The sequence below is a fragment of the Lacerta agilis genome, chromosome 17, assembly GCF_009819535.1.
Source record: "Lacerta agilis isolate rLacAgi1 chromosome 17, rLacAgi1.pri, whole genome shotgun sequence".
NCBI classification, from domain to species: Eukaryota; Metazoa; Chordata; class Lepidosauria; order Squamata; family Lacertidae; genus Lacerta; species Lacerta agilis.
In genome coordinates this window covers 27,505,480-27,529,554 of record NC_046328.1, presented here as the reverse complement: position 1 = coordinate 27,529,554, position 24,075 = coordinate 27,505,480, and the positions used below count along the sequence as shown (strand labels likewise).

The 24,075-nt window shown below is 47.0% G+C and overlaps 1 protein-coding gene across 4 annotated transcripts in view; it reads left to right on the top strand.

Moving 5' to 3' along the window:
* IGSF9 (immunoglobulin superfamily member 9) overlaps window positions 1-24,075 on the top strand; it is a 62,330-nt gene that overhangs the window by 19,693 nt on the left and 18,562 nt on the right. For 3 of the 4 annotated variants that reach the window (XM_033174112.1, XM_033174113.1, XM_033174111.1), the window contains exons 4-6: window positions 15,308-15,460; window positions 18,646-18,797; window positions 22,778-22,895. In XM_033174112.1, coding sequence (XP_033030003.1) covers window positions 15,308-15,460; window positions 18,646-18,797; window positions 22,778-22,895 — 423 coding nt within the window. The remainder of the gene's footprint in view (window positions 1-15,307; window positions 15,461-18,645; window positions 18,798-22,777; window positions 22,896-24,075) is intronic. The other variant, XM_033174114.1, reaches the window with a different exon arrangement.

The following is a 24,075-nucleotide window of genomic DNA, read 5'->3' as shown; positions in this document are numbered from 1 at the left end:
TGCAGGTAGAAAACGAGCATAGCAAGGAGCAGGCAGGGCTAGAATCTTGGGAATCTTTGCGAACATCAATTGCCTACCTGTAGTGAGAAGCAGTACAGCCCATTCTGCTGCCTTTGACTCCAAGCTGTTGCAATCCAGGGTGTAATTCACCCTGACTGGAATGCAAGAGCTTAAGAAAAGGAGCCCTGCTGGATCAGGCCAAGGACCCATCTTCTCTAGCATCTTTTCTTCAAAGCGGCCAAACTAGATGCCTATGGGAAGCCCACAAGCAAGACCTGAGTGCAGCCGTCAACAGTGGAGGGAGAACATAGCGACTGTGGCTAAAGGCCTCATCCTTGGTGACTGTCACCGAGTTGGTGACTGTCATTGCATCTTGTGGGAGCGAGTTTCGCTAAGCACCATGTGAAGAAGTATCTCCTGTTGTCTGTCCTGCATCTTCCAGCTTCATACAGGCCTTTTCCACAGTCCTCAGAGCACCATTTAACATAGACACATGCACACACATGCAAATAGCGCAGTCAAGGTTACTACTGGTCTCCATTTTTTCACACTCTGTTTATTTTCAGAGAGCAAATGGAGAGCTTTTGAAAACCAGACTTTCTCTCTGTTTACTTTCTTCCTGTTGGAGGTTGTAATTACGGGTGGGGTTGGGTCCATGGTCTTCTTTTTATGGGTGGTAATATTGACAATTGTGGCTTTATGGCAGTGAGGCTGGCCGGCCTATTTGTTTATGCCATGTGAAGCAACCTAGAGGTCTCCTGACTCCATCCCCCACCCTTTTCCCTACAGGCTCCAGGTTTTTTGAGAGTCTTGGGTAAGGGGCCCCCAGTGGGCGCACCTGGCTGCTGACATTGGAGATAGCCAGGCATTGGCGATGCAAAGATCTGAGCTTCTCTCTGCCTTTTCTCAGACTACTTTATTAAGAACTTCAAGTCTGCCGAAAAATTTGATTCAGTCCTCATCAAAAGGCAAACTTAACCTAATTCGCAGTTCCCAAAACAATTGCGAACGAAAACATAGCCATCCTTTTGAAATCTGCCCTTCTCTGAATTTTGCAGTGCAATTCTCCAGCCAAGTAACGTGTGGGGGAAATGATTACACTAGGGTGAACTGTCCATGAAAATGCGTATGTGAGTGAAAATGGCATGCAAAGATGCATTATATAAGAGGAAGCAGCTTTGCAAAAATGTGCACATTAATATACACAAAGTTGTATATATGAGGAGACATCCACCCTATAAATGGTGCTGGATTTTCACGAGGACTTTTTAAAAATCACAAACTGGTGTGTAAATATGAGAACTGAATTTAGGACGAAAAATAAAAGCTAGAGAGGGACCGCAAATGACAGGTTTGCCCATCCAAATACCATTAAATTTGTCCACGGCAAGTCTGTGTTTGTACACAACTTGTTTTTGTGATGTGAGATTCTACATACCTTCTATCCATTCGTTAAAGGGAGCCCCATTTTTATTCTTCATCAATACCAGAATGGAGATTCCATTCATATTGTCCCTTTGTTAGGTTCCATGTATTGGGTATATAATTCAGAAGGATATTTTCCTCTGCAAATTTAAGATTTTTTTCCCATACAGTTGTGTTGATCCCTCTGCTAAAAATTTGCCCATATAGGACATTGTAAGAATATATGTTTTAAAGATGCATTGCCCCTATTACGTCTCCAGCAGCTAGATGTCTTAGATAGCCCTTTCATAAACATGCTTAATGCTTGTTAAAAGAAAAGGAAAGATGCAGAGATATGAAGCTACCTTTACACTGAGCCAAATCATTCATCCATATAGGGTAGCAACTCTCCAAATTCTTAAGGAGAGAAGGATCTTCCCCAACCCTGCTGGCTTACTAACTGGAGTTGTCAGTCTGGGTCCTTCTGCATGCAGAGCGTGTGTTCCACCCCTGAACTTTATTCCCTTCCCTCAAAGGGGACGGGAGTGCTCAATGCTATACCAAACCCACCACATGCAAATCATCATTCCCAAGACCAGTTCAGCATGCTTTCTGGCTGGTACTGAAATAAACTTGAGGGGTTGGCTTCTTCATTGTCAGAACTGACTTCTTAATTGGGCCGTACTTAATCTCCATAAAAGCAAGAAAACCAAAGCATCTGTCTTAATACCAAGGTCAGAATATTTGTCTGTCTAGCTCATTGCTGTCTACTTTGACTGACAGCAGTTCTTCAGGGTCTCGAGCAGCAACATGTTTTTCCCATCACAGCAATGGGGAGTCTCTGACCTGTGAACACCAGTTGTGGAGCAGTAAAAGATGCTATTGAGCCAAGAAGTGGTTTGCAGGCAACACTGATCTGCTTCTTATCACATTCATGTGTTTTGGAGATGATTCAGGGTGTTGAATGAGGCCTTGGGACATGGGTGCTCCTCCAGACAACCTGGTTTGCTTGCACAAAGTTTATGTTGTGCTTAGGCTATAAACTGCCTTTATTGAGCATTCACTGATCTGTTTGCAGGAAGGTTATATGCTAACGAACATTATCCTGCATTCACCCATATGTCTTCCTGTTAGTCGTTAGTCATCCTACATTTTTCATTGCATTTCCCCATCACTTTCCAAATTGCAGAAATTCAGCACTGGTTGTCAATTTGCTGCTGGGTGAAGTTCAGGGTTATTGTGTTAATTTTCAAATTTTAAAAGAACTTGGCCCCAAAATGTCTGATTCCTTATGGACCATCTCTGTTGCTGAGGTCTTTGGATGGGGTACTTTTTGTGGTCCCACACAGCCCTGAATTTCAGGTGTCATTTACCAGGGGCTGAGCCTTTCGTGTGGCAGACCCCCACCCCCTGTGGAACACCTTGGCAATAGTGGTTCAGCAGGAATCATCCTTGCTTGCTTTTAGACATCTTAGGCAGAACCTGAGATCCTTTGCCAACCAGCGTTGTTCTCTTAATTGTTTTTACTGTGCTTTTCTGTTCTGTTCTGTTCTGTACTGTATTGTGATATTTGATATGACAGTGTGGTTTGTATCTACATAAATGCAAGTAAATAAAAAAGTCAGTTTCTTTGTTGAAAGTGGATTTGTTACACCAAGGCAACAGAAGGCTTTGATCCACTTTAATTGCACAAAGCTACATTTCTCAGTGTGCACTCAGATCCTTTCCACAAAATGCTGGCAGTCTAGAGGCACCTGAACTCTGGACTTGGCTGTGATGGGGTCTGAGCTGTCCTGATCTGAGCTCAGCGATGCTGTGTGGTATGAATGTGGAGCTGATGGGAGAAGCTTGCTCTGCAGTCTGAGGTCTGAGCTGAACCTCTTGTGGGGTGGTTACTGTGACAAATGTCTGCCTGTCTCTTTCCCCTTTTCTTCCTCCTCCTCTTTCTTCTTCCTTTTTTCCGGGTCACCAGCTTTTAAGAGAGGCTTCTCAGCCCAACTGTCTGGCCACCCTTTTGATCCCCTCCTTGTTTAACAGCCACTTGTGGGAATCTGACTAGTTTGTTTGAGCCAAGGAGCTTGCTGGAATGTGCTGTACATTCGTCTGCTGAGCCAGTTTAGCTGATTCTTTTCTTCGTTTGATTGGTATTATTTGTTTGTTTGTTCTCCTGTCCCAAGTTCGAAATGAAGGAGCGGGTGCATTGCTTGGAGAGGGAGGGGGTGTCCCCCTTGAGCCAATGTTGACCCTAGAGACTCCTTTGTTCAAAGCACTTTTTGTTGGGATCAACTGATTCCTCCCCTGTCTTTTCCGGACAGGGAAAGCTTCTCTTTTGATGCCGTGTCACTGCAAAAATCAGCTGATCTGCGGGGCACCTAGGCACTTAGTTGTAGCGACTGAAACCCAGGTTTAAGATGGCATTTGGCTCCTAGCTTTTCTATCTCAGTTTCTAAAACTGTTTTAAAAAGGTGCTCCTTCAACACCTCCCTACAAGGCAACGGTCAGCAGCATCCCTGTCAACATGGATAGTTGGAGCACGCAAAATCTGGTACAGGTAACTTTCATCTTACACTTATTTAGCATACGTGTTCACAGCTTTACACCTGTTGCCAGAAAATAATCTAAAAATAAATAAGTGAAATTGTGCACACAGTGCCGGGGGGAGGGGGGGAGGAAATGGCATGAAAATGGTGTGTGTGGAGGAAAATCGGGCAGGATTGCTGGGGGAAACAGCTAGCAATCCCAGCAGTCTTTGTGAGCAGATATGGCGGTTGGAGAGAGTGGTCGGACGAGGCCACAGAGGCATGTGTGGAAAGGTTTGGGGAGACAATGGAGGGTTTTGGAGTGCGGAGGAGGAGGAGGTTTAGATTTCATAACAGCCCCAAAACGCAAGGCATCGTCGTCATCAGCTGCTGAGAAACTGAAGAGGAGGAGTTTGGTTCCCACGCTGGAAGAGGTTAGCAGTTCTAGACTGCTTGAGCAATGGCATGTGCTGTGGCGCACAAATTCGTACAAAATGAGTCCAGCAACCATGCTATCAGGTTGCACGAGGAAATTTGTGGGGCTATGGCAGCAAGCGGTACCACTGATTGCTAAGATGACCAGTCAGGTGTGGGGTAAGGCTTTGGTGAAGATGGAGAAGGCACTACACTTGTGGCTGGGAGACATGGACCAGAAACGTGTTCCTATGGATGGCAGCAGCTTGCACCAAAAGGCTCTGAGCCCCTATGACCACTTCAGACCTTCCACCACAGATGGAGACCAGCCTGCCAAGGAATTTAAAGCTAGCCCAGATTGGCTTAACAGCTTTAAGATCCGCTTCCACCTGAAGAATGTCTGATGGACACGGGAGGCTGCATCTGCAGACAAAGAGGTTGTAAAAGTGCACGACTAAAGCAGCTGTTGGACGACAAAGTACAGCTTCCAGAGCAAGTCTTCAGTGCAGGCGAGGCTTTTCTGGAGAGAATGTCCAAGCAGACTTACATTGCCAGAGCTGAAAGGCCAAGCCCTTGGCTTCAACGGTGCAAAGGTTTAAGTGACTGTGGTGCTCTGTAGCATTGCGGCTGGACACTTAATAAAGCCTGGCTTGCTGTACAGGTCCCAATATGCCCGTGCCCTAAAAGGTAAGAAGAAGAATCTGCTGGGTGACTTCTTCATAATACCTGGAATGGTTCCACAACTGCTTCATTCCAGAGGTGAGGCATGACCTCGAGGAGAAACAGCTGCAGTTAAAGTGCTGCTGGTTGTGGATGGTGTTCCTGAGTACCCCAAGGGACTCTACATTGCACATGGCAAGGTAGAGGTTGTTTTCCTCCCCCTGCAAAATGACCTCCCTCATCCAGCTCTGGGTCAAGGTGTGATTTTTAAAAAATATTATTATTATTTATTCAATTTATACACCGCCCAATACCCAGAGGCTGCTTACACATGGCTCACCTTCTCCTGGGCGATCAATGTGATAGATGCTGTTCCGGATTTGACCTCGCAGCATGAAGGAAGTCCTTCAACGTGGCCCATTGCATCACCTGCTTCAAAAAGGCAGTGGATGCAATCAAGCTTCAGGCAGCAAATGGAACGCGTGCACGATTCCAAGGGATTTCCAAGCATTGCAAGTTGGAGAACGTTGTGTGTGGTTGGCCAGGCAAGTGGGTGATTATGGCTTTGTTGACCTTAGCCAGGAAGAAGTGGGAGAGCTGGAAGAACTGGTCAGATCAAGTTCAGAATATGAGGATGGGCCCTTCTGATTTTTTTTCTCAACTCTTCCAAGTCATAAAGCACACAAAATGATCAGATTGCACAGTTTGACCTTTCCATGGAACACAGTCTCAATGTCGTCCGTGGAATTACAGGTGCTCTGAGACTGTACAAGGAAATGTTTGATGAGCCATGGAACAACAGCAGCGGCTGCTGCCAATCACCATAACTCTCACAAAGAAAGCAGCAGCAGATGTGCCCAGGCAACCCACCTCTGGATCTGAACCACAACCAAGCACAACTTCCGGCTACCAATCAATACTTCCTGCCCCAGTCCTCATTATCACGTGAAGCATCATCCAGTGAGGGAGAGGAGGAGGAAGACTTAAGAGCTGCAATCGACCCTCCCCGTTAGGTGCAGTGATTTTTAAAAATATGGTTTTTATATAGTTTTCTGCGGTCGTTCTGGCTTTTCGCAAGTTGGCTTCTGCGCACAATGGCCAACCTCCATGTAAGATGCAAGTTACCTGTGCTGCGTATGGAAATGGGCATAGCCCTATGAGTTAGGAAAATAGGAAGCTGCCTTATACCAGGTCAGACCCTTGTTCCATCTGGCTCGGTGCTCTCTGTACTGACAGGCAGCAGCTTTCCAGGGATACTGCCAGGGATTGAACCCTGGGACCTTCCGTACACAAAGCAGGATCTATGCCACTGGGTGGGTATCTGAATTGGATTTGAATAATTGATTTTATGCATGTGCTGTTGTCGTTTTGAACTGTTTTGGCATGCATATAATTGTTTTGTTTTTATATATGCAATTGTTTTATATATGCTTTTTACTATATCGTTATTGTAAATTGTTTCAGGATGCCTCATGGGAAATGATTCTTAAATGAAATAGGATGATGATAATGTTAATAATAATAATAATAATAATAATAATAATAATAATAATAAATAAGCCCTCATGGAAGCCGCTGCTGGAATAGGAGAGCTTTTAGCTGGGCACACTTCCAGCTCTACAATTCTCTGATTCTAACTCACTACAATGAAAAATATGGGCCCATAGACACTGCTATTCAGTGGAAGTGGAAGCGTTTCCTGCCCCCTGCGCCCGCAGGTTTGGGTGCAGCCTGCAAATGCCAAATATTTCCCCAGCCACTCAGTTAGGCACAGTGATTGGTGGATTTGAGAAATGCTCCCATGGCCCCACCATTGCTGAAGAACATGTGTTACCTTGCAGGTGCAGTCTTTCCCAAAATTTCTCCCCCTCCCCGCTTTCCCCAACCACTCATTTCTCTGCCCCCACCCCATCCCTAAGCACCACCCTTCTTCCCAGCGCCTGCTACACCTCCTTGTATGCCTTTTGAAAGGGCTGTTGCTAAGCAATGGGAGGTTGCCGGTTGCTAAGGCCACTTGATGGATTTTCGTTAACTGCCAAAGACCCTCTGGTGATTGAAGGGAGGGGAGGGCAGCTGGGCAAGGACTGGGACGGCACCCTCCTAATTAAACTCCATCAACTGGGTTTAATCTATTGTTCCAAAGGCATCTTTGTTCAGAGGGGAGAAGGCCATTCCCTTGGGTTGAGTAGGATCTGGATCTGGGAATCCAAGCAGTGAGGACTAAGGGAAGTCCTGCTGGATCAGGCCAAGGGCCCGTCTAGTCCAACATCCCATTCTCACGGGAGAACCAAAAAAGCTATGGGAAGCCTGGAAGCAATACACTTTCTCAGGCATCCTTCCACCTGGGTCCTCCCCATTCCCAGGCATTGGGAAGTTTGGAGCAGCTGCCTTTAACTAATGCCTTAACCTGTGCAAAGCCAACCATGTGGAAACTGGTATTGCTTCCAGAAAGGAATTAAAAAATAAGGACTTCCATTCTGGATCAGAGCTGAGATCCATCAGCAGCTAGTCAGCCAGTCTCTGCCCCAACCACCACCACCACCCATTTGGGTGTTTCCTACACTTTTGAACACTTGGGTGCCCTGTTTTTTTCCTGAATTGGAATTGAGGCACACTTCACTCTAAGAGAGAGTCAGGCCCAGCATCTGCTCACAGTCCCCTTGGGTTTGGACAGATCCTGGTACCCCAGAAGTGCCCACCTAGCTCTGGTGCCTGCCTCCAGTCTCCTGTAGAAGAGTTAGAGAGCCCCTCCAGATTGTGTATTCATTACAATTTGTGCTCATTGTGGTATATGCAATCCCACTTTCAATGTTGTTTGTGCCTGCAAAACCTCTGAGGCAGACATACTTCTTTGTTTCCAATTTGCATGCCCTGTAACTTCCTGCTAAAATCCTGCAATGCAAATGTTCTGGGTTTGTTGGGGAAGCGCCACAGAACAACTTAGAAGGCAGAATGATGTCCAGTACAAATCCACCAGTAATGCATTGCTGTTGTGTCAATGACATGTTGTGGAACTCACCTATGGAAAAATCTACCAGACTGGAAGGGACCTTAGGCTCTAGCCATTGCCATAACGGCTGCCATTTTGTTTCTACCTGTATGTCGTGGAGGTCTAGAGCACTGTGGGAAAAGAAGGTGGCAGCTGCCAATTAGGACTGCTGTTTCTTCACGCATGTACATACACAATGCCCTGTATTGGAATGGTGTCCAAAATCGGGGGGGGGGGGCTGTGAATGGCCTGGTAAACTTTAAATGAGGACGTGGGATGATGTCCTTGGAATGATTTCTTTCAGCGTTTGGGCGTTCATCCATTGCAGACCCTTTACATCCAGGTTATCAAGTCTGCGGCAGGGGGTCAGGCTGGCCAACTCTTGGGGGCTCCTAGGGGCATAGTGCATGATGCCTGCAGTGTCATTGTGTGTGTTGGGTCTGCGCCAAATGCCTGCAGGGTTGCTGAGCCGATTACAGGTCTGATAATAGCCCTGGGGCAGGATTAGGCCGGTTGTGGTCACTGCTTCCTTAAGTTTCTTATCCTCCCCGCTCCATCGTCAAAGCAAGCTATGCCCAGTTCTTAGCCAGGAAACCCCTCTCGCCCTGTCCCTTGTAGCTGTACCACTTACTGGTGGAATAGGGAGGTCAAATTGCAATTCCTCAGAAGTTCCCAAATGCCCAGTCATGTCCCATCATCTAATTTATACTGTCTCCTGAGCCAACTTTCACCTGCAGAGTTTGGCATCCAGAACCATTGCTGACATACAAGGGTGGCCTGGTGAGCTGCTACGGCCAAACTCATTTGGGGGAACAGCAGGGATGATTTTGTCCTCATTACTCATATCTGCAAGTTTCTGATTAGTTTAGCTTTGAAGGCATCTCTGTCTCTTTTTCAGGCCAAGCGGCTTACAATGATCCAAAGCACAACAACAGTCTGCAGCTGCTTTTCTTTTTCCTAATCCTGAAAATAAGTCGACGTATATTAAATATTATTGTCGGGGGGGGGGTGTCTTTATAAAACCACAAATTGCAGAAGGCCATGACAGAAAAATATAAGAAGGCAGAGATTTAAAACATGTTTTTAAAATTGTTGACGGTTCCCTCATAGACTTTGCCTTCCACTCTTTTCTAAAGGCCTACCTTTTATCCCTCCTTGAGGCCTGCTTTTTTCTTTTCTTTTTTCTTTCTGGCCTTTGACTCCAGAGCCCTTAATCCTGTTCTATGTGTTTTTTCCTCCCTCAGCTCCAGTGATCATTTTTCAGGGTGTCTCACAGTAGGCGCTCCGCTGAGTAGAATAAGGGCCCCCAAAGCCATTAGAGGATCGCTTAACACAGTTTGAAGCTAGTGAAGTAATACACTTTACCTTCTAAAAGCTGCAATATAAAACTAATTCCCCCCCAAAAAAAAATTTGAGCATCTCCTTAAGTTTTCTTCCCACTTTGTATCTTGAATAGTACAGTCCTTGGGGCAGGGACCTGTCTCTTTTGTTAATGCCATTCTATAAGGTGCCGTGGATGTGATGAAATTATGATTATGGTAATCGCATTATTATCTAAGCTAATTTATTGTAGCTGCTGATTAAGTGCATTGAAAGGCAGATTTTGTTTTTCATGTTTAGGAATAGCAAGCACTAGGACAATAATTACCTTCATATCTGCTTTTGTTTTATTATATTAAAAATAAAACACTGGGGTTTGTTTGTTTTTTGTCTTTTTTTCTCTTGGGGAGGGGGTGTGTTGTTGTAAAAGGAACAAGTTCCTAGCCCCTGAGGTACAGGGAGATGCTGAGAAGCGAGATGTGTTACTGATAGGGTTGCCACCTTTGGTCAGGCAAAATAAAGAACAGGTTGGGAGGGGGGAATGGGGGGGGCTGAAAATTACTTTACTCACCACCACCTTTGCAAGGAAGGAGTTTGGGGGGCAAATGCCCTCTCATTTTAGCTGCTGTGCTGCACTCTGTGATTTCTTTTCCTTCCAATCGGGGTTTGTATGTGTGCAGAATTAAAAATTAGCATCATTGGTTCAGAACAAGCATTAAACTAAAAGCCCAGTGGCTCTTGGCTCTCTGCTGATCAGCTTCCCCCTCGCTGTTCCACAGGCCTCCCTGTGACCAGCCCTGCAGTGGAAGGCATTGGCTGTATCCATTGTTAGTCCTACACAGTGCAGACCCATTGAAAACAATGGACATGCCTAATTTAGGTCCATTAATTTCTGTGGCTCTAATCTGAGTATTATTTAGTTGGTTGCAACGCATTGTTGCAAAAACAGACTCTCTGGGTTAGTAGCTTTCATACTTTTTGCTTTGCATTGGCTTCTCTCCCGATTTCAGTACGTTAATTGATTTTTTTTCTTAATTGAAGGCCTGTTTCCTAGTGGCAAAATTAGCTCTTTAAAACTTACTCTGTCTCACCGTAAATCAGTATTGTTGGAACCATCCAGTTCCAGCTGGTATTAGCTGCAATGGGCACTGAACTGGCCACATAGATACTCAAGGAGCTGAAGGCAGAGTGCATGGTTCTCCCTCCCCTGTATTATCTGCACAACAACCCTGTGGGGTAGGTTAGGCTGAGAGCTCTTGTTTAGCCCAAAGTCACACTGAGAGCTTCATGGCTGAGTGGACCATTTCAACCCTGGTCTCCCAGGTCCTAGTCCAACTCTCTAACCACTCCACCACACTGCCTCATAGGTGATCTGCTGCTCCAGCACCCCTGACGTGTGCCCCTGCAATTTCTTTTGCAATGGATCTACTTGGACTAATGTTGGATGCAATGCGTTGATATTAATAAGCCTCTAAATTAGTCATGTCCTTTAATTCCAATGGATCTGTTCTGAGGAGGACTTACGTTGCATACTGCCTGCCATTGCCTCTTCGAGGCTCGAAGGAGGGAAGCAGTTTGGAGGAGACGGGCAACGGCATGAAAAAAAGAGAGACCCACTTGGTTTCTCCTTAAGGAACAAAGCCCTTTTGAAGTGTTGGGGTGGGGGGGGGGGAGTCCGTGGGACACATATCCAACCCCCTCCCCTCGGCATGGCACTCTCGCTGGCCTCCCTTTTCCAACTCCCCATCCCTCATTGATGGGGGACAACACTGTGTAACACTTAATGTCTGTTGAATTGACCCCTGACCCGGCGTCGCTGCCTGGGCCTGGACTCCGGCTTTTGTTTTCCGTGGCGGTTCCCACAAAAGCAAACGGTTCCTTCCCAGCGTCATGGTCCCAGCTGGGCAGGGAGAGAGAGGGGGGAAGGGGGCATCAGCAAGGGTGGTCTTCTCGGGACTCCCCGAGAGAGTGGGAAGTAGGCTCTCAATCCGTGCTGGCCCAATACATTTTGCTGCCCGAGGCAAAGGACGTGAAGGGCCACATGCGGAAGCTGACTGGACCGGTTGCTGGATCGGCCTAGTTATAGTCCAGCATCCTGTCTTCGGAGTGGCCAACCAGATGCCTATAGAAAGCCCCACAAGCAGGACCTGGGTGCAAGAGCCCTCTCCCCACTTGCGATTCCTACCAACTGGCATTCAGGGGGCCTACAGACTCCCAACGGTGGAGGGAGAACATAGCCATTGTCCGCCCAGCAGTTTTTTCCTTCATGAATTTGTCTAATCCTATAAGAACACAAGAAGAGCCCAATGTGGCCCATCTAGTCCTGTATACAATTCCCAAAATTCAGGGATGCCTGAAACCAGGCAGCAATTCTCCACACTTGTGATTCCCATCAACTGGTATTCCTGCTGCACTCCCTCCCTGGAAGCTGAAACTAGAGTAAAGGGGGGTGGGATTTCCTTGGGGAAACAGCATGGATGAAGGAGGTTAGCATCACCTCCCTTCCGCTGGCTACTCCCTGTGGCTGCTTTTGATTTGTGTCTGCAAGTGGATGTCAAAAGCACATTTAAAGTAACTTAGAAGCAGGGAACGGATTCATACCATTGGTACATCTAGCTCTGACTGGCAGCAGCTCTGCGGGTTTTCAGGCAGCTTTTCCCAGCCTTACCTGGGGGACAACAGGGAACCTACGCATGGAGGCAAATGCTCTACCACTGAGCTATTCTCTTCAGGAGTTCTTCTCCTAAAATAAAGTAGGGTTCCAGTCCTCGTGGTTGTAAATAAAGGACTGCTTTAAGTAGGAACATAGTATGTACTGAAACAATACAAGGCAGCAGAGTTGGGTCATTGTTCTATCTAGCTCAGTATTGTCGACACTGACTGGTAGCAACCTCTACATGTTTTCAGACAGTGAGTCTCTCTCTGTCTTGCCTAGAGATACCAAGAATCAAACCTGGGACCTTCTACATACAAAGCAGATGCTCTTATCTCTGAGCTGCAGCTCTTTTTCTTTCTTTCCATTGGTCCATCGAGCTCAATATTGTCTACACCAGTGTTTTTCAACCTTTTTTGGGCAAAGGCACACTTGTTTCATGAAAAAAATCACGAGGCACACCACCATTAGAAAATGTTAAAAAAATTAACTCTGTGCCTATATTGACTATATATAAAGTAATTCTCTTGAATAGGAATCAAATAAACACAAATCTACCTCACATAGGAGGCAGCATGTTGGGAGCACATGCCCTGCTTTCAAGCTTATTCCCATTGGGCTACTGTGAGAAAAGGATGCAGGAGGGGGGCAGACACACAGCACTGATGCTGAGAGATCTTTATCAGCCCTAAGTGCTGTGTGTCATACCTTGCATAGCTTCAAGAAGGTCTCCAGTTATAGCAGCAATTCATCAAAATCAGAGCTAGGAGGACAGCCATAAATAGATAAGTAGAAAAGAAAGCTGAGTTTGGCAGGCTCTTCAAATACATATTGCTCTGCCCCAAGCCATCATTTTAATAGACAACAAATAGGAAGGCAACAACGGGTTAATAGTGCTTGGAGGGGCATGTTTTGCCCTTTATCTGCCGCCTTTCTTCTACTCTGGGACCCCGGCAGCCCCCACGAAGCTCTCCTTGGGGTCCCTCAGCAACCCCCCCCCGCATTTGACGGTCTACTTCGGGCAGGAGCAGCGCAGCGAGCGAGATGTTGGGGGCCGGGGGGTCCGCAGCCCTGGGAGAGACAGGCCTTCTCCCTGCGCTCAGGTTGCAACAGGCCGCTGGCTCTTGGGGGATCTTGTTCCCTTATTGCACGGGCTGCGAGGCGCTTCGTCATGGCCGGCGGGAAGCCCCTCCGCCCAGCTGCTCCTGGCACTGGAAGCTCTTCTATGCAGCCCTGTCGGGCCGGGCAGCGCTGCACAGAATCCTCGGGGCGAGAAGCCCGTTCAGGAGGGCGCGCATCAAGGAGCGCTGCCTGTTCCCACCGGGCCCCCGTCCTCCCCACAGCCGCGCCGGTGTAGAGGCAGCGAGGGGATCCCCCGGGAGAACCCGCCGGCAGCCTCCTCACCCCGCGCCGGCTCCTCCTCTCAGGCGGGCGCTTGGCGAGGCTGACCTCAGGTGCCTGCGCGGGGGAGGGGACTGAGGGCTGGCTCCCCCCGCCGCCCGGGTCCAGCCAAAGGCCAATGAAGAGGCACCGAAAGTAGGACCGGGGAGCCCCTCGCGCCCCCGCCTCCTCCCCCTCGCCTGTCCTGCCGGACCCTGGCCGCAGCTGCAGCCCCCTCCTCCCTTTTGTGTGTCTTCACACTGTGTCCCTGCGCAGTCCGAAGCGGGGAGGGGGGTGAAGAAGAAAGAGTCCCCCGGCGGGCGGGCGCGCTGGCCGGCAAGGCAGAGAGAAGCCATTCGGCCCTCTGGACGGACGGACGTGCTGCTGGCCGGAGGAGGGCGATGCCCCAGAGAGGCTAAATGGCGCCCCGACGGAACCCGCTCGCCGCGGAAATTTGACATTAAAAAAAAAAATCTTTCGAATTTTTCCCACGGAACACCAGGCAACATCTCGCGGCACACTAGTGTGCCGCGGAACAGTGGTTGAAAAACACTGGTCTACACTGATTGGCAGTGGCTCTCCATGGTTTCATACAAGGAGTCTTTCCCAGCCCTGCCTAAAGATGTCAGGGATTGAACCTGGGACCTTCTAAATGCAAAACAAATGCCCAGAGTTGTTGTTGTGAGTTAAAAAAGCAACAAACCCTTCCATATTTTTACGTGCTTTTGAATTGCTCTGATTTTCGTAAAGCACTCTGTTCCTTTACCGGTTCTTGGGACTTCCAAATGCAAGTTGGACCTTTAACAAAACCTTGCAGCATGAAGTGCTTCTGTTTAGAGTTCAAGGCAGAGAGCCATACCCTTTTCCAGGACACTCCATTCCCCCTCCATAGTCATTCAGCATTCTGCACCCGTTGAGCATGCCCAATCCTCAGTGGCTTGTACTTTGGGGTTGAGGGGGTTCCCCCACTTAGTTCCCCCCCAAAAAATATTTTTTTTATACTCCTGCCACCTCCCCTTTTGGGGATGCTTGTTGATGCTTCCCTCTTGTTTTTGCACAATGCCATTTTTGTCTCCATACAATATTCTGATAATGAGTTCTCAACTATTTATTTATTTCAGGCTTTCTCAAACTCGGCCCTCCAGATGTTTTTGACCTACAACTTCCATGATCCCTAGCTAGCAGGACCAGTGGTCAGGGATGATGGGAATTGTAAGTCTCAAAACATCTGGAGGGCCAAATTTGAGAAAGCCTGATTTATGTTATTCAATTTCCTGCACCTCCCCCCCCCCTTTACCAATAGGATCCCTGGGCATAAGGCAAGTGTATTTGTTCCAGATTGGTTCCATTTCAGGGGAGGAAAATTTGGTGGGCTGGGTTGAAGTGTTAGAATCATATACAGTGTTACTTCGGGTTAAGAACTTACCGTATTTTCCGGCGTATAAGACGACTGGGCGTATAAGACGACCCCCAACCTTTCTAGTTAAAATATAGAGTTTGAGATATACTCGACCGCAGATTCTCCACCCGGCGTATAAGACGACCCCCAACTTTTGAGAAGATTTTCCTGGATTAAAAAGTAGTCTTATACGCCAGAATATACAGTAATTCATTCCGGAGGTCTGTTCTTAACCTGAAACTGTTCTTAACCTGAGGTACCACTTTAGCTAATGGGGGCTGCCGCTGCCGCTGTGCCACCAGAGCACGATTTCCGTTCTTATCCTGAAGCAAAGTTCTTAACCTGAGGTACTATTTCTGGGTTAGCGGAGCCTGTAACCTGAAGTGTCTGTAACCTGAAGCATCTGTAACCTGAGGTACCACTGTAATCATAGGGTTGGAAAGTACATGTACCCCCAAGGGTCATCCAGTCTGACCCCCTGCAATGCAGAAATCGCAGCTTCCTGTGATGGTGTTGATGCTTCCATAACCCCCTGCATGTGCTTCTGTGGTTTCTTGTCTGCAATGCAGGTCGTGTGCGGATCCAAGAGGGCGCCTCTCTCTGGATTGAGCAGCTGCGTGCCGAGGACCAGGGCTGGTACGAGTGCCGGGTGCTCTTTCTCGACCGACCCAACAGTGACGACGAGTTCCAAAATGGCACCTGGATCCACCTCACTGTCAATTGTATGCTCTGGGTGTTTATTTTTTAATTTACTTCAGGGTTGGTCAATTTGGTTCCTTCTACATGTTTGGGACTACAACTCCCATCAGCCCCAACCTGCTTGGCCAATGGCCATAGAATCAAGGAATCAAAGAATTGCAGAGTTGGAAGGGACCCAAAGGGGTGGGTGTTGGATTCAACAATGGTGGGTGTTGGATTCAACAAGTTCTTTCTTGTCTCTTTCCATAGAGCAAAAACTTGTTTTTTAAGGATTCAGGAAGCTGGGATAAAAGAGGCTTATACAATTATTAACGGTGCATGATGGAGGAATAGAACAATATTTCCCTCCTTGCTTATAACAACAATTGAGGTGCCATAGAGATGGACAACTGTGGCAATTTTGGCTTCTCTTTGTTTATCATTTTTCCAACCTTAGGTCTCCACATTTCCACATCAGTGTGCAATTTATTTTTGAAAAGGTCTTCATGAAAATTAATCAGTGTCTAGTGTGGATTTCTCCTAATGTGCACACTTTGGCAGAGCAATTTCCCATACTATAAAGCATTTTTGTATGTTGTTGTCACTAATATACACATTTTTATGCATGCTTTACCTCAGAATGTGCTTTTTTCCACACATTTCTTGGTTGGAGAACTGCTTTGCAAGCTTAGGAAACTGCCAATTTCAAAGGATGTTTCGGTTTGCATATTGTTTGGAAATGCACTGAAGTGTGGAATGGGGAACCCTTTGGCACAACAGATATGGCTGGACTCTCATCTGCCCCAGCCAGTGTGGATGATGGAAATTGGGCACCCCTTGGTGCAGGAGCCTGTCCACTTGTATTTTTTAAAGAAGTATGCACAATGATATAAGGAGGGTTGCACACCGTGCATTTAAAGCACTCTAATGCTGGTTTAACAGTCATGGCTTCCTCCAAAGAATCCTGGGAACTGTAGTTTGTTAAGGGTGCTGAGAGCTGTTAGGAGACCCTTCCCGTCAGCCTTAACAGACTACAGTTCCCAGGATGCATGGTGTGGATGTGACCTAAATGTCCTCGTTTGGGCCCATCCCCTATCCTTCGCATCCTGGTTGTCTTGGCATCAGACCCCCTTTTGTCTCCCATCTGCTTAGCTCTTCTTCCAGACCCTCATCCCCAGTCTGTAATCCTGCTCTCTCCCAGCTTCTGTCTCCCCAGCTACTCATCCCTGCTCTGCTGCCTAATCAATTGCTATTATCCTTGAACAGATGACCAGCCCCTACTTGCAGCTGAGACATTAAAAGGGGAGGAGATGGGCATTTGTTAAGGGGATAAGACCTGGGGTATGAGGGGAGGGTAGGCATTAGGCATGGGGGAGGAATTCAATTCATCTGACATTTAAAGGCAAACCTACCGTATTTTCCGGCGTATAAGACGACTGGGCGTATAAGACGACCCCCAACTTTTCCAGTTAAAATATAGAGTTTGAGATATACTCGACCGCAGATTCTCCACCCGGCGTATAAGACGACCCCCAACTTTTGAGAAGATTTTCCTGGATTAAAAAGTTGTCTTATACGCCAGAATATACAGTATATACTGTAATTTGCACTTCCAGAACCAATATGCAAACAGAAATGCATTTCGGAATTTGCAGTTTTCCAAGGTGGTTTGCCAGCCAAGTAACATGTACAAAAGTACATTAAAAAGTTCATAAATATGCATATAATCATGAAAATAAAATTCAAAAATATATTACATTTGGGGAAATTGCTTACAAGAATGTGTATGTTAGGCAAAATTCCACACAAAAGTCCATATATTGGGAGAATTTTGCATGAAAATGCTGATTAATTTTCACGAAGATTTATAAAACATCCCTCTTCTCCCAGGCCTTTGGCCAATTAAACAATTTATCACATTTTTAACTGTTGGGGCTGGTAGTGGTATTGTTTTGTTTGTCATTATGTTACATATTTTTGTGTTTTTATACTGTAAACTGCCCTGTGATCCTTGGCTAAAGGGCATCCTTAGAATCGTAGAGTTGGAAGGGATCACAAGGGTCATCTAGTCCAACCCCCTGCAATGTAGGAATCTTTTGCCCGGTGTGAGGCTCGAATCCACAACTCTGAATTAAGAGCCTCATGCTGTACCAGCTGAGCTATCCCAAATTCATACTTTACCCAAATTCTACAATGCAGGTTTCCAACCAAGCAATATGCAGTAAAATGCAATGTTAAGTGAGATTTATTTGCAAAAAAAATCTGTATGTTAGACAAAATTGTGTAAAAAAGAAAAGTGTATATTAGGAGAAATTCACACTAGAATGCTGATAAAGTGTCTCCTTTAAAAAATCGCAAACTGTTGTGGAAATGTGGAGAACTGAAATTATGACTGGAAAAGTGAGAAACAGAGAGAAACCAGAATTAACTTGAACATATTTTGACATTTGATCTTTCATCCAAAGTGGTGTACATGGTTCTTTCATTTAATCCACACAACAACCCTGTGAGGTAGGTTGCTAGGAATCACAGTTGGGGCAAGTGCTGCTGTACTCAGGTGCTGCTTGTGGGGATCCGATAGGCCAGAGTTTTTCAACCTTTTTGGGTCCATGGCTCCCTTGACCAACTACATTCCTTCTGCAGCACTCCTGTGGGGCTCGGGAGCTCAGTTACATCACCCCTTGCCTGAAGAGCCGACAGCCCCTCACCCCTTTTTGAACACCCCCCTTGTGAAGTGTTCCTTCAGCCTCTTCTCTTCTCCTTGGGAGTCCTCTGGGCAGCCGCAGCTGCCATCCCTGGTCTCTAAGCTGCGCCCCCTGCCCCAAAGAGAGGTGCCTCCTCCCACTGCCCACAGGGGCCTGAGAAGCACCCCCTGGCCAGCCCCAAAGGTACCATTTGCCTGGGGAACTTGTAGCCAGGACTGTTGCAACAAACAGCTGTGCAGGCCTTTGGGAGGCAGAGATGTGAGAGGGCATCAGGGGAAGGGAGGGAAGGAAAGAGGGACAGAGGCCAGTGTTGCCCACGGTACCCCTGACCATCATTCAGGGCACTCCAGGGTGCCACAGCACACTGGTTGAAAACCACTGCCATAGGCATTTGGTCAGCCACAGTGAGAACAGGATACTGGACTAGATAGGCCTTCAGCCTGATCTAGCCAGCGCTCATCTGGTGTTCTTATAATAACATTTCTGATGATTCGGGTGCTCTTCTCATAAGGTCTGTTTTGCAGTTCCCCCCACCTTCCAGGAGACCCCGCCAGCTTTCATAGAAGTGGAAGCCCAAAAGTCTCTCACGCTGACCTGCTCTGCAGCGGGAAACCCCCAGCCAGTCGTCACTTGGAAGAGGGACAACCAAGCCATAGAAAGCGGAGACAAGGTTCAGGTAAGGCGTGTGCATGTAGCCTAGGAACCAAGGGTCTGGACTACAATTCCCACAACCCCCAGCCTGGTTGAACCAGTGGTTAGCAATTATGTGAGTTGTTGGCCAACAACAACTGGAGACCCGAAGTTGAAGAACACTGGTCAAGGAAAGGATTGGGGAGCCTGTGGTCCCCCCAAAAGTTGTTGGCCTGCAAGAGTCCCAGCTGGCATGGTCCAGTGGTCAGGGAGAATTGAGACTGACAGTCCAACAACATCTAGAGAACCTTAAGTCTCCAACCCCTAGTCTAGAAATGTGTGTAGACACAATCATCTTACAAGTTGGGAACCTGACGTTTGAACTGGGAATTGTGTGATTGTTTTATTTTGAAGGGGGCACGAGTAATAATAATAATAATAATAATTATTATTATTATTATTATTATTTATACCCCACCCATCTGGCTGGGTTTCCCCAACTACTCTGGGTGGCTTCCAACAAAACATTAAAATACAATAATTCATTAGATATTAAAAGCTTCCCTAAACAGAGCTGTCTTCAGGTGTCTTCTAAAGGTCGGATAGTTGTTTATTTCTTTGACATCTGATGGGAGGGTGTTCCACAGGGCGGGCGCCACTACCAAGAAGGCTCTCTGCCTGGTTCCCTGTAACTTTGCTTCTCGCAGTGAGGGAACCACCAGAAGGCCCTCGGTGCTGGACCTCAGTGTCCAGGCAGAACAATGGGGGTGGAGACACTCCTTCAGGTATACAGGAGTATGTTTCTAGACCTCATGGTAGTCAATTGTATTCTGGAAGTGCCCCATTCTTGACTCCTGTTTTAAATGACTTTCAATTCTCTCTTTCCTCCCGTTTGCCTGGAACATACTTTTAGATGCCCTGCATAGTGCCTTCTCCCTTCCTTCACACCTGGCTCTTCAGGTGTTGTTGGGCCACCACTCCCATCATCCTAAGCCAGTTTAGGCAATACTCTGCTTTAAACCCCTCCTCAGAATGTGCAGATTTCAAATGAGAATGTGCTGTTTTCATTTTCATTTTATAGTTGTTTAATAGTGTATTCATTCTCAGTTTGCCACCCTGGAAATGCCAATGACATTGAAGGGCAGGATATAACATGTCAGCAATAAATGAATGTGTTCACGTTTATTGGATTTGGTGAGATTTCCCCCCGCTCCATATGCACAAATTTAAAAAGGTGTTTAAAATAATGCATTTTCAGAATACCACCAGTGTTTTCTGACCTTATAGAGAAAGCTGAAAATAGTGACATATTCCCTCCCCAACATGAGCAGTGTCTAGGGTTCACAACTTAGTGTTTTAACAAATCCAGGTATTTAAGAAAACATTATTGACAGGAGCCAGAGTCAGGAGTAGGTAAACAATAAAAAATACACCGGTGTCAGTGATGTTAACTCCTTATTGCAGAAACCCAAACAGCACAGGCCTGGTGAGCACAGCAACTCTTCCCAGCAATGCTTCCCCAATTAGGGAGTTTCGGGGACTGAAGGTCCCCACCTTCCCACTGCTCTCTAAGGACCTGCCCTCTTCATTTCTCTGTGCATTCTGGGAGACCAGGGGGAAGGGGAGCTGGTTGCAGGAGGAGGAGATTCTCTGGCTTCTTCGGAAGCCTGCCTCCCCTCTGCTTCTGCCTCTGAATCAGGGCTGCCCTCTGCCGCAGCCTCTTCCTGCTCACTAAACCCTGTTGCCTCTACAGCTTCAGACACCTTCTCCTCCCAGTCTGCTCCCTCTGACCACTCAGCATTGTCGCACCACCCCCTGGCTCTGAGCCTTCTTACCCTGGAGGTTCCCTTGGGGGTTCCCCAGCTGGTACCTCCCCCCATTCCTCTGCATCTAGCCAGTCCATGACAATTACAGTGCTACCTTGGTTTACAATCAGAAATCTGTTCCGGAGGTCCATTTGTAAATCAAAACAGGTTGTAACCCATCGCGCACTTTCGCCAATGGGGCCTACCCCCCCAAAAAATTGTTTGTAATCCAAAAAAGGTGGGTTGTAATGCAAAAAAAGTTTGCAAACCGGGACATGCACTTCCGGGTTTAACATGTTTGTAATCCAAGACATATGCAAACCAGAGTGTTTGTAAACCAAGGTACCACTGTACTAGTATTCGTATTACTGCCATCCGTGAAGCATCCTCCTCTGTGAGTCCCATGTGTCTCCTGAAACCCAGCATCAGGGGTCCCTGGTGAAGCTTTCAGAGCCTGCCCCTAGAGCAGGTGTGAAGAACCTTTGAACTGCAACTCCCATCATCCCTGGGTCTTGGCCATCAGCCTGCTGGGACTGATGGGAATTGTAGGTCAGCAACACCCGGAGGGCGCAAGCGTTCCCACGCTCGTGCTAGAGGTTCTTTTACATCATGGGACACCTTTGCTATTATACTTCTTTGCTTACTTAGTTTATGGTCCACCACTGGTGTAATTAACACCCAAGTTTATTCTCCTGCCTTTGTTTGTTCCTCCTCATGGAGGAAGTGCAGGCCAGGTAAACCTGTTTGCCAACCCCCTTTCATCTGTCCCCTCCTGAAAATGATTGAGCTACCCCACCCCAGGTTTCACCACCTGGGAATGGGAAGCTGTTTCGTGTGATTTGTTTAGGGGCAACTAGTGAGCCTTTGCGGCTGGTTGAGGACTTCCCTGTCTTAAGTTTATACACCAGTGCTGTTTATTCTGAAGAGGAGTTTCATGCCTTCCCCACCCAGAGAATTAAAAAAAAACCAATAATTAGTTTCAGAAACCCTAAGAGATGGATTTCCTAGTGGGAGCATAGGAACTGAATTAATTGTCAAGCTCATTTTATGACTGTTCTCTAAAAAAATATTTATACCTAAGGTCTGGCTGACCCCTGCTGGCCACTCAAAGGAAACAAGCATTTGACTTGCTCTCTTCAAGAAAGCCCTGCAGTGTGGTGTGCTACTTTTTTAGAGCCCTGACCTTTTCCAGTATATCCCAGTGGTTTTTTGGGGGGTGGGGTGGGGGTAGGAAACCCCACTTAGACTGACCCATGCCCTTCACTGACATGCAACCCTGGAGGATTAGCCAAATGGGAATTAGACCCTCATGCAAAAAAGAAGTTGTTTTGCACCCCTGTATAAAACCCATATTTCAGGTGAGAATGCTGAGGCCAAGAGGACTGTGTTTTTTCCTAGAGTCACACTGTGAACTCAGGTGATATTTGAACACAAGCTCACATACCTAGTGGCTGCTGTTCTCAAGTTAATAAGAGGGATGGGGAGAAATTTTATTTTGTTCTCATTTAAAGATATACCTGCTTAATTCACACTTTCTGAAGCACAGCCGTCCTTTGAATTTTGCCCTTTTCAACTTTTGCAATCCAGTTCTCCAGCCACAAGTATTGTGTAAAAAAAAACAATGCATATACTTGAGTAAAGTATGTGTGGAAATTCATATATCTGTGAAGATAACATACAAAACTGCATTATATTGAGGAAAATATAAATGTTAGGGATAAGAGGCTTTGCAAAAACATGTGTATTGGGTAAAATTGCATATATGAATGCGTATGCTGAAGATACCCCTCTTTATTTTGGCATTGGAGACCTACGATATATATTTTCAGGACGTACCCTATTTCTATGAGTGCAGTTTGCTTTAAACTGCTTTCAGTATTGAAGTTTAAATTGCTGTAACCTGCTGTGGGTAGGAAGTCAGATTAATAATGATGGTGATATATTTAGAGAAATTCATACTGAAATGGTGATGAATTTTTATGAGGACTTTTAAAAAAAAAAATCATGAACTATACTGAAAATCTAGAGAACTGAAGACTGGAAAACAGAGAGAATAAATTTGTCCATCCCTAGTTGAGGGAATTGGCAGAAACTTTCTTCAGCTCTTTAAGGAATTGATTTTCCTGGTCTTCTTGACCACCTCATTAGCAGTACAATTTCTTGGTGAGGAGATGCTAGAGGGGTTTTTTCTTGCTTGCTCCAAGCCTGTGTTTCCCACCAGGTGAAGAATGGGACCCTTGTCTTTGCCAGTGTGGAGCGGGCCAGCGCTGGGGCCTACACCTGCCATGCCACCAGCGAAGAGGGCGCCATCACCCACACAACCCGCCTGTTGGTGCAAGGTAAACAGAAGGGGCAGCATCTTCCCCAAACTGGGTAGAGCAGCAATTTTACACAGGATGCTGCTATACAAGTTTATCTGTCCATTGAGCCCCCAAGGTGGGGTGAGGAGGGGAACCTCAGTCCTGGGAGCCAAATGCGGCCCTCCGGAGACTCTTCCAAAGCTCCTCCCATTCCCAGGCCACACCCCTCGCTGGCCCTCCTCTGCACCCTCCTCCAGTGATCTTTATCTGGCCGAAGTGTTTGCATGCTACTTGCTTGCCAGGATGGAGACGGGTGTATGCCTGGTGCCTGGGAGGTTACTCATACGTGAATGTGGCCCCTAGGTTGAAAAATGGTCCCCCACCCCTGACCTAGCCCAAAATTGTCCTGCTCTCGCTGGCAGCAACTCCCTAGCGTGCCCTGCAGAAAAAGAATCTTTCCCATCACCTTCAACTGTATCCTTTAAATTGGAGGTGCCAGGGATGAAACCTGGAACCTTCTCTGCATGTGCACAGTGCTGCGTTCTGCCACTGAGCTGGGCTCTCCCTCCCTGGAGCACAGGAAGTTTGTGCCTTGCCAAAATTTGCCGAGCTAGCCCAGGACTGACTTCTCCAGCCTGGCAGTCCCTGTCTCCCCACCCCTCCCCATTCCAAAGACTCTGGCAGAAGCCTTTCACACAACCCTGCTACCTGATCCTTCATTTAACCTCAGATGCCAGGGATTGAACCAGAAACTCTGTGTGCGCTAAGCATGTGCTTTACCACCAAGCTACAGTCACTCCCCCAGTTTACCATCCAGACTCTCTGGCGGATACAAGTGCACAGCTATGGGAGTCAAGCATGTCTCTGAGTCAATAGTTCCACATTTTATCACTGGCAGGGTTGGGGGGAGAGGAGTGCCTTTCTGTCCTTAGATTTGGGGAACCTCAGACTCGGGGAGATTGGCTCAGTGTAGCTCCCTTGGCCTCTCTTTCTGGCCCTTGGCACTTTCCCCAGGCGCATTCCCTCACCAGCCTTGGATGTTTTTGAATGTCTGAGGTGTGTCCTTGAACCTCTGGCTTCTCTGGATGGAGGATAGAGGGGTGTGTGTGTTTGGTGTAGAAACTAACCTAATGTACAAAGGCAAAATGTAAATTTGATTACTTGTCCATGCTTACCTCTAACGGTACCCACAACTGGCACGTGTCTCCCCCTGCCCCCC